The sequence below is a fragment of the Dipteris shenzhenensis genome, chromosome 27 (genome assembly GCF_047967505.1).
Source record: "Dipteris shenzhenensis isolate YYH24624 ecotype China chromosome 27, Dip_SZ_1.0, whole genome shotgun sequence".
NCBI lineage: Eukaryota > Viridiplantae > Streptophyta > Polypodiopsida > Gleicheniales > Dipteridaceae > Dipteris > Dipteris shenzhenensis.
Genome location: NC_141622.1, coordinates 11,191,456 through 11,201,979, shown reverse-complemented (window position 1 = coordinate 11,201,979; position 10,524 = coordinate 11,191,456). Strand labels below are relative to the sequence as shown.

Below are 10,524 nucleotides of genomic sequence, written 5' to 3'. Positions count from 1 at the left end.
TCGCATCATTGACCCTTTGTAAGGCCAACCTAACCTTCATGACATGCTCCTTACATGCCGAGAATATACAAAAATCATCTAAAAACACCTCCAAGAAAACCCCCAAATAAGGAGCAAACACCATCTGCATAAATCTTTGAAAGGTAGTAGGAGCATTGGTGAGGCCAAATGGCATTACTTTGAATGCAAATGTCCCCCAAGGTGTGGCAAATGTGGTTTTAAGCACATCCTCATCAACAATTATGATTTGATAAAACCCGGAGTAACCATCATAGAAAGTATACATCTCATGACCACTTACCTTCTCAAGAATGAGGTCTTGAAAGGAAAGAGGATGATGGTCCCCCTTGGTGGCTGCATTGAGTTTCTTATAGTCGATGCAGACCCGCCACTTGTTGTTTTTCTTTGGGGTGACTACCACTGGTGAAACCCATTCAGAATTGTGAACCGGAACAATAAACCCAGCTTCTACAAGTTTCCACAACTTTGAGCACAAAGCATCAGTCTGTAGGGGCCCTAATCTCCGATACTTCTGAGCCACAGTCTTTGCATCAGGCTTCAGCTCTATCTTGTGCTCTATGGTAGTCACATGGCGAAGGTGGTGGTAGCTAGTTGTGAAGAGGTCAAGAAATCTTTGAACATTTCTAGGAACTCATCTTTCTCACTTGGCGTGAGGTCTAGGGAAAGCATAGATTCAAGCTGTTGAGGACTAGCTGTTACCTTTTCTGCAAGTGGCGTGGTCGGAGACACCCCCATCATGTAAACTTCCTCCTCTAAGAACTCCTCCCCCCCGTCTGATCCTTCCATTGATTCAGACACCGAGGATGAGAGAGTATCACTATCTTGCTCCTCTTCTTCTTCTGGTTCTGTGGCACCTGGTTGCACTGGGATCTTCTCCTTAGAAGCACCAAAAGACATGTGTCCTGTCTTCCAATAGCTGACTGCATCACTCTTTCTCAACCATGGTCTCTCGAGTATGGCTGGGTAACTCCTGCATGTATCTTCGATGTCCACTACATAGAAATTGATGGTGGTAGTCAGCCCATTGACAGTGATGGGCAAATCCTCAATGACTCCCAGGGTGGTGAGTCATCGACCATCTGCTACCTTGATTCGAGTGGAGGAATGCCTTGTGCATTTCAAATTCAATTTCTTCATGATTCGGGGCACCATGATATTACATGCAGCTCCCCCATCAACACACACACTTTTGACACAGCAATTATCTATGATGACATCTACTATATGTGGGTGCCGATCAATTTCTTCAGATATAGAAGACACCTCTCGTACCTTTCCCTTTTTCTTGCTCCTCCTTGTTGAGAGCCCTTGCTGTAGCTCACGTCTAACCTTAGGGCTTAATGCTATTAGTTGAGGGAGTGTGATGCTCAAAGACCGATGAGCAAGGTCCTGAATGACCGAATAGTCCTCTTGCCCTGAGCCGATGGGAAAATCCGAGGGCGACCACTTACTCTTGCGAGATCTTTTAGTCTTCTCTATTGGTGGATCTACCATCTTAGCATCTGAGGGCTCTGAGAAGGACACCTTCTTCCTGGGGCAGCCCGGTCCATGGTTTGGAGAGGGGTCCGAGGTGGTAAGACTTCTTTTCCCAAGGTCAAGGATCTCTACATCAGAATCCTCGGTGCCTGATTCACTCAGAAGATTCACCCTTGGAATATTGGGACATTCCGTGCGATAATGACCCTTTTGGTGGCACTCGTAGCACACAACATTGGCATGTTCTCTTGGAGGGCGATTGGCTTGATTTCTAATGCCCACCATCTCAAGCTGAAGATCATTCAGTGCCTTGGCTAGGTCATTGACTCTAGGTTCTTTAGTAGTAGGGGTCGGGGGAGTAGGAAGGAGGGGGGCTCGTGGGCCAAGGCTGGGGAAATCTTCCAGGCAGAGGTTGAGGATATACTCCTTGTTGAGGTTAAGCATCTAAGGGAGGACCATACACTTGAGGTAGAGATGGTGGATATACCCTGATGAGAAGTGGGGGTATGCCCCTGAGTTAGACCCCCTAGGTTGTTGTTGTAAGAATTGAGGGGGTTGCGGATGGACAATCGTCTTCTTTGAAGTGGGGTTAGACTGAACTTTATCAAACTTTTGAGCAATCTCATGTGCTAGCACCATAGTTTCTGGATTCTCCCATTTAAGCTTGAGGCGTAATTTGTTACTTGCTCCTGCTACAAGGTAGCCCATCACATGCTGAGTCATTCTAGCTCAAAATCCGGCATTATCCTCCTGCGTGGCAATTAAATGATCCAGGAGCACGGCCGCTTGATCCACATATCGATGCATCGTCTCACCTTCTGACTGCTTCAAGTTTGCCACTTGTAGGTACACATTCTCCAGCTCCTCTTCTTTGCCGAAATACTCAATCATCGCTGTTGTTAACCTTGGCCAGCTTTGGCGAATGTCGTCAGCCTGCTTCTCATACCACACTTGATCCAAACCCTCTAGAAATGTGGGAAGAACCAACAGCCATCTATCTTCAGTAAGAAAGTTGAGAGAAACACAATGGCGCTTGAAGGCCACAAGATACTCATTTGGATTTTCTTCAACCCGTCCACAGAACACGGGAATGTCAACCATGCTTGGAAAATGGAAAAGAGAGAAAGACAAAATGAGGCTTATCTATGGGCAAACAATGGAAAGAGGTGGCTTGAACTGAAAATCGGGCATGCTATTTCTTCAAGGGGTGTGCAGTCTGGCATCCTTCTTTTGAGCAATGTCCTTGAGGACCTTTCTGATGATCTTTCGAAGTCGGTAAACTCATATCAAATATGCCCAACACTTAGTTTCATGATAACCACAACCTTTGCATTCCTTACAAATGATCACCCTCCTTCGTGGCTTGTGGCTTTGTTGGGGCAGTGCTTCCACTCGCTTCATGCATGATTGAAGTACAAGCTTCACGTGCCAAGAAATCAGCAACTATATTTTGAGCTCTAGGGATATGCTGAATTTTTAACTCTTCAAATTGTTGGCAAAGTTCCAATGCTTGTTGATGTCGTGGAACCAAGCCTTTACTCTGCACCTTCCACCTTCCACTAACTTGTTCACACATGAGTTGAGAATCTCCTTGCACCTCAAGTTGCTTGATGTGATGTTCTTGCGCCTTTTGTAGCCCGAAAATGAGTGCCAAGTACTCAGCTTGGTTGCAAGTACTTGCTAGTGCAAACTTGCTATAACAATACACCTCACCCCTTGGTGAAGTGAGCTTCATACCCACACCAGCAGCCTTGGTCGAGGTTTGTATGCGCCATCAAATTGGAGGTGCCAAGATGTCATCACACCAAGACTAAAATCCAGACATCGCAAGTTTCTCGATAGTCTAAGATAGGTAGAAGGAGAGGGTGGGGAGAATTCAATACTTGAGCAAGACGTTCAGCACCAAATGAACTTGCAATCCTTTGTTGATAGTTTATATTTAGACCAAAAAGAATTACAACTTGAAGCTCAATATGAGGCAAAAAAGGTTGATTAGGTACAAAGGGATTCCTTGGTCGAAACATTACCAACCATAGCCAATCCCTAGAAACCTTTGTAATGAGATCGAGAAGAAATCATTCAAGACGAGCTTATCCATAGGAATTAATAAGTAGATGCGTGAAATCTCCCCCCAAGCTTGGGGAGCATCCCACCCTTCGAAGAATGTCACCCTTTTAATTACCTCCAATGCAGCAAGTAGCTCGATCACTGCATAATGAGTAGAATTGAAATCAAAGTCCTCCCAGTGTATCATGACTAATTCTTCACCTTGAATCATCCACAGTGTATCATCCCACCCGTCGTCTCCTTGAACAATGCATTATACAATCAGTTGTTGAAGATCGACATGAAGATCAAGAAAGAGATCTCGCCAATTGGTAGCTGTAATGAGTGGAGGACCAAGCACCAAATCCTTGAACTCGTCGAGAAGTGACATAAATATCCACCCTCCTTGTGTGGCGTGCATCCAAGGAGTGAACTTGAAAAAGTTTCGAATTTGTGATCTAGTAGGAGATGTGAATAGAGCACATGAAATGAAATACTTTTGCTTTTTATAGCAAGAGGAAACTCCCCATGGTTAGAGAGTCACAGTTCCCGAGATATTAATATATAAGCAAAATCATTACATTTTCATCACTTCCTATTTGCTAGCCCATTGATAAGTCTTTCTTTTGTGAATGGGGAGGTCTTGGGTTCAATTCCCACTCCTTAATAAAAGGAGAGGAGAAGAGAAGAGAAGAGAAGAGAAAGAGAAGAAGAAGATAGAGATAGAGGAGAGGGGCACGATGTGAGGATCTGTTACAGTTTTGCAAAAGCTCAGAAAATCTATCGCGACCAAAAGACACGATCTATCTGCAGCCAAAAGATGTGCGACACATGTGCAAATGCGCCAGTCGCGACAAAGAGATGTGCGGGTGCACCCAGGACACATGCGAATGCAGGCACAAGACCCCAAAGGAAGCGCAGATGTCACAATTTTGTAGATGCAACCGGTACGACCAAAAGATTCACCGACCAAAAGATGCATCCGAACTGCAAGCAGACTAGAGGCGCAGAAGTAGGGATGCGCAGATGTGCAAAAACTGCGACTAGAAGCAAATTGGAGGCACAAAAGTTGAGAACCACAGATGGAAGGTGTTGTAGAATCACACCCGGTCATAGGAGAAATGAATTTTATGCCACTAGCCATGGAGATTTTGATCCCAGCAGCCAAACCAGTTTTGTTACCTAGAAAAGAAATCAAGACAAGAGGCTAGATACTAAGCATGGTGACACTCAAGGGCCATAGAGGAAAGGAGAATGTGAGGGCGAAACATTATCATGGGTGGGGAAAAGGGATTAGAAGGGGAGGGAATGAAGAGGAAGACTATGGCACAAGGGGAAAGGGAGAGGGGAAAGAGAAGCATGTACATGATGGGAGGAGGAATGTAAACATGGAGACATCATGGGAAGAGGGTCATGCTTTATTTGAAAGGAAGGATGGGGGGGGGAATCAAAGTACTAGCTAGGTGGCTTTACAAGAATGAGCGTGTTCCATCAAAGAATAGCCCCCTCCTTTTATAGCTAAGAGAGGGGGTCTCTCCCAATAAATGCATCCTCCTACATGCATGGTGTGTGTGGAAGAGTGTCCCATGTGGGCTAGGTGGTGACGCACTCTCAATTGTGTGCGACAACCCTTTGCCTCATTTTTCCACATACATCAACCCCCATATCCCAAGTCTAAGATACTCCCTTGGCCTCTTCCCAATTTTATAATACTTTCAAACATCTAGGAGGACAAGTGGAGGGTTATTCAACTTGCATTCTTGGACTTTCTACACCCCCCCCACATGGGCCTATCGTACATGCAGGGAATAATCCAATATAATATCCATCTCCACCTATTTTATATTACTTCTCCCATAGTCCTTGGGCCATATCTCACTTATAAATACAGGCGTGGGACTGCCTAGGTGGAGGGGTGGTGCATGGAGGACCCATGCCACCTTATCATTTTATATTATTACTACCATGGATTATGTACACTTTATGGGTCCTCTTACGTGGAAGGGTGGCACATGGTCATGCCTTGCCACCTCAACCCTGGGCCTTATGCACACCATATTTTATTATACTATTGCCACACATACAAGCACACACACATATTTATGCCTTTTAGTTTGGTCAAATTTATCCATAACAGTAGCAAGTGGAGGTGTTGAAGGAGAACTTTTACACGCTTAGGATGAGGTAGAAACAAATCAATAAAAAGCTTACTGATGTACATGGTAAAACTATGGTATTGATAGTTGTAATAGTTATGCTAGATGACTATCTACTTGACATGCGACAAGGTCATACATGCTTGGCTTGTTGTGGGCACATCATAGATGAGTGCATGATCTGATGGCCCCAGTGCATCCACACTTTGCATGTGTTTTTCTTTGGGTGTTTGTGGATGCAACCTTGGGATGCACAAATTGTAATATGCTACATCCCGTGTCATGGAAACATTAACATGCCACTTCCCATGATCTTGATGGCCCCAATGCATCCACACTTAGCATGTGTTTTTCCATGTCATGAAAACATTAATATGCCACTTCCCATGATCCGATGGTCCCAATGAGTCCACGCTTTGCATGCATTTTTGGCTTGCCCTCAAGGTAGCCTTAGTAATGCTTCGAATTTGGAAAAGTAGAAATTAGATATTTTTTGAATTTTGGGAAGTACATTTTTGCTATTGGACAATATATTGACTCTTATTCATTGGACTTGAATGCAGACTTTAATGTGGTTCTCCCTCTCTCTCTCTCTCTCTCTCTCTCTCTCTCTCTCTCTCTCTCTCTATCTATATCATCAAGTCTTCTTCTTACACACCATCTCCCCCCCTGCCCTCTCTCTCTCTCTCTCTCTCTCTCTCTCTCCCCCCCCTTTATCTCATGTAGTCTTCCTCCACACCATTTCCTTTTTGTTTTCTTTTTTAATCTTGGGCAAGTCTTATGAATGATTAAATATCATTCACCTTGTTCTTTGGGTGTTTGTGGATGCAACCTTGGAATGCATAGATTATAATATGCCACTTCCCATGTCATGGAAACATTAATTGTGCCTATCTATTACAGCTACCCATAGTGAGAAGAGCCTTGGAAAGCCTCCTCATACTCACCAATTTATGGCTCAATTATGGTTTCCATTTCACATCTTGCCAATAGGGCCCCTCAGTCAATGTTTTGGCTGTATTAATTAATCAGTATGTCGCACGATGGCAAATTAAGGTAAGGGTATTCTCTCTCTCTCTCTCTCTCTCTCTCTCTCTCTCTCTCTCTCTCTCTCTCTTTATCTCCTCAAGACTTCTTCTTACACACCATCTCCACCCTGCCGTCTCTCTCTCTCTCTCTCTCTCTCTATATATATATATATATATATATCATCACGTCTTCTTCTTACACACCATCTCCCCCCCTGCCCTCTCTCTCTCTCTCTCTCTCTCTCTCTCTCTCCCCCCTTTATCTCATGTAGTCTTCCTCCACACCATTTCCTTTTTGTTTTCTTTTTTAATATTGGGCAAGTCTTATGAATGATTAAATATCATTCACCTTGTTCTTTGGGTGTTTGTGGATGCAACCTTGGAATGCATAGATTGTAATATGCCACTTCCCATGTCATGGAAACATTAATTGTGCCTATCTATTACAGCTACCCATAGTGAGAAGAGCCTTGGAAAGCCTCCTCATACTCACCAATTTATGGCTCAATTATGGTTTCCATTTCACATCTTGCCAATAGGGCCCCCCAGTCAATGTTTTGGCTGTATTAATTAATTAGTATGTCGCACGATGGCGAATTAAGGTAAGGGTATTATTATGTAGCCCGATGGCAAATTAAGGTAAGGTTGCACATGGTGATTTAACTTGAACATGAAGCTTCCAGAAGCTGAACTGTCTGGGAGCTTCTTGGAGAAGCTTGTGCTTTCCAGAAGCTTCTGTATCGTACTATAAAGACTAAGGTAGGCTGAAGGGAGGAGGATAGAGGAGAAGGGGGCCTGTGAAAGGCTCTGGAGGACAGCCTCTGTATGCTTCAAATCTCAGGGTGGTCACTATGTATAAACCCTCTATATCATGTGCATTCAAGGCCTATTTGTAAAATCCCCAATCTATTGATTTTTTCTTAATAAAATGAACCCTTTTCCTATACAAACCTAAAATTTTTTCCCAAAACTAGTTTAAATATTCCCTTATGTAAATTAATTTTTGTGAAATTCAGAATTAAAAAGAACCTTCTATTGAACTCAAGTGATAGGGTTACATATGATGAGTGACCCCCCCGAGCTTCAAATGGGAGGGAGGGGGGAGGGAGGGATAGGGGAGAAGGGAAGGCTAAGTGGAAGGCGAGGTGGGAGAGGGAGAAGGGAGGGATGAAGGTGGGAGAGAGAGGCTAGTGGATAGGAAGAGATGTGGAGAGGAGAAGAGAGAGTGGAGCGGAAGAGTGGGAGAGAGAGCGGTTGAGAGGGAGGAAGAGTGGAGAGAGAGGAGGGCTAGGAGAAGGTGAGGCGAGGGGGGCTGAGTGGGAGCACTGGTGAGGGGGAGGAGGGAGGGAGTGGATGGAGGGGGAAGGAGAGGCTGGAGTGAGGCGAGGGAGGGAGAGGCACAGGAGAGGAGGGAACGACGGAGAGGTTGGAGTGATGGAGAGGCGTAGGAGCTGTGAAGTGAGGGAGTAGGGAGAAGCTGGATTCAGGCGAGGGAGGGAGGGACTAGAGGCGAGCGAAGTCGCAAAGGCTGATAGGGAGAGGAGATTGAAGGGGGTTTGTAAGATTAGGTTAATGAGCTTAATTAAAGGGGAGGCGGATGAGAGTAATTAATTAATAGGTTTAGGAGCGTTAGAGCGATTAGACACGTTTCATTGATAGACTAATAGTGAATGATTCCATCAAGGACCCAGCTTGAAAAATGCTCTTTGTCGCGAATAATTCATATCTCGGTTTTTGTTCCGTATACGGAACAATTCTTTTTCTACGATCGTGATCGTTTGGTTTCCTTCTTGGGCTTCAGTCTATAAGTATCTAGGGTGCGCTTAAGCTCTCTGCCTTCCCGCAGGATTGATACCAGAAACGAAGTCATGAACGTGACTCGGCGCTGTGCCACTTTGGTGGCTCCGTCGGAAGAAACACCTGAAAGGGTGTTGTGGAATGCGAATGTTGATTTGGTTGTTCCCAGGATACACACTCCTAGCATCTACTTTTACAGATCGGATGGCAGCGAGAACTTCTTTTCCTGGAAGATCATGAAAGCAGCTCTTGCCAAAGCATTGGTACCGTTCTACCCGATGGCAGGGAGGCTTCAGAAAGACGAAAATGGACGCATAGAGATCAATTGCAACGGGGAGGGCGTTCTCCTAGTGGAAGCAGAAGTCGATGCTCTCATTGACGACTTCGGTCACTTTGCTCCAACTCTTATTCTCAAACAGCTTGTGCCGAAAGTCACCTATACAGAAGATATCGGTGCCTATCCCCTCCTCGTTCTTCAGGTTCGATTCTTTCTATGGGAATTTAACTGAAGGTCGTTTTCTGCAATCGACTCATTGTTTCCGAGAGATGAAGAACTGCCGTTTCTTTGAAGGAGACCTAAAATCATGCACCGTCACCCCTTCTGTTGGGTAATGTTAATTGAATTCTTAAACCGTGGCAATCGCTCGTGCATTACCGGTTAGAGGTGTTCACGTTTGGAAGGTGCATTCAAAACTTGGTGCTATGGTTGTGACTGTATTTTAATGTCACACTGATCAATCTCGGTAATCTGCAGGTGACATTCTTCAGATGCGGTGGCGTGTCGTTGGGCGTTGGTATGCAGCACCATGCAGCGGATGGAATGTCCGGCTTGCATTTTATCAATACTTGGGCAGCCATGGCCAGAGGTTTGGACCTCGAGGAGCCGCCCTTCATCGATCGGACATTACTCGCAGCAAGAAAGCCACCGACTCCACAATTTTCTCACATCGAATATCAACCCCCGCCCCCGTTGAAAGCCAAACCTAAACAGAATGACGTGGCCAACGGGGAAGCGCATCCAGACGAGCAAGTCATTCCACGCATCTTCCATCTCACGCAGGAGCAGGTTAAGAAGCTTAAAAGCAACGCATTTGATCCGGAAACCGACTCCACATTCAGCAGTTACGAGGCAGTGTCTTCGCATCTCTGGAGGTGCATCTCCAAGGCACGGAAGCTGAGCGACGATCAAGATACAAAGCTATACATTGCGACGGACGGCAGGTCGCGGTTGATCCCTCCACCGCCGAAGGGCTACTTCGGCAACGTGATCTTCACTTCCACGCCAATGGCAGTGGCAGGGGATTTGGTGAAGAAACGACTGAGCTACGGAGCGAATCGGATCAGGCAGGCGCTGGCAAGGATGGACAACGAGTATCTGTGCTCAGCATTGGATTATTTGGAGCTGCAACCAGATCTGAGTGCGCTAGTACGAGGTGCTCACACCTTCAGGTCGCCAAATTTGGGCATAACGAGCTGGGTGCGCTTGCCAATTCACGATGCGGATTTCGGATGGGGGCGACCGATCTTCATGGGGCCGGCGGGCATCCCATTCGAAGGTCTGGCCTATGTCTTACCCAGCCCCTCAGGCGATGGCGGCCTGAGCGTCTCGCTTGCCCTCACAGCTGAGCACATGAACAGATTAGAGGAGCTCTTCTACGACTTCTAGCTTCTTCCACCAGCTTTGCAAACTTCGACCACAGAACATCAAACGAAGAATTCCTGTGGTCATTTACTTCAAGCTATAAGCTCCACAAATTAACTGCTCTGCCAATAATCTTATCAGTATTACGGATTGATATCATCTAATGGAAATATAGTTTAAACGAGGTTAATGCAAGAGCCTATTTGAAATCTTGGGTTATAAATAACTCTCCCATTTGGGGTTACACCCCTACTACTAGGGAGTCTCAAGAGAGGTATACTGGCCCTCTCTTGAGTTAGTGCGGTTGCTCATGATTTTTCCAAGCAATGTGGATGAGTTAGTGAAAAAATGGTACCAT

The 10,524-nt window shown here is 45.4% G+C and overlaps 1 protein-coding gene across 1 annotated transcript; it reads left to right on the top strand.

Annotated features, from left to right (window-relative positions):
• The first annotated feature begins 8,578 nt into the window (after positions 1-8,578).
• LOC147883852 (shikimate O-hydroxycinnamoyltransferase-like) lies at positions 8,579-10,258 on the top strand. Its single transcript, XM_087398433.1, has 2 exons — positions 8,579-9,003; positions 9,279-10,258. The coding sequence occupies exons 1-2, from the start codon at positions 8,596-8,598 to the stop codon at positions 10,188-10,190; spliced, it is 1,320 nt and encodes a 439-aa protein (XP_087254559.1). The 5' UTR covers positions 8,579-8,595; the 3' UTR covers positions 10,191-10,258.
• Positions 10,259-10,524: the final 266 nt, after the last annotated feature.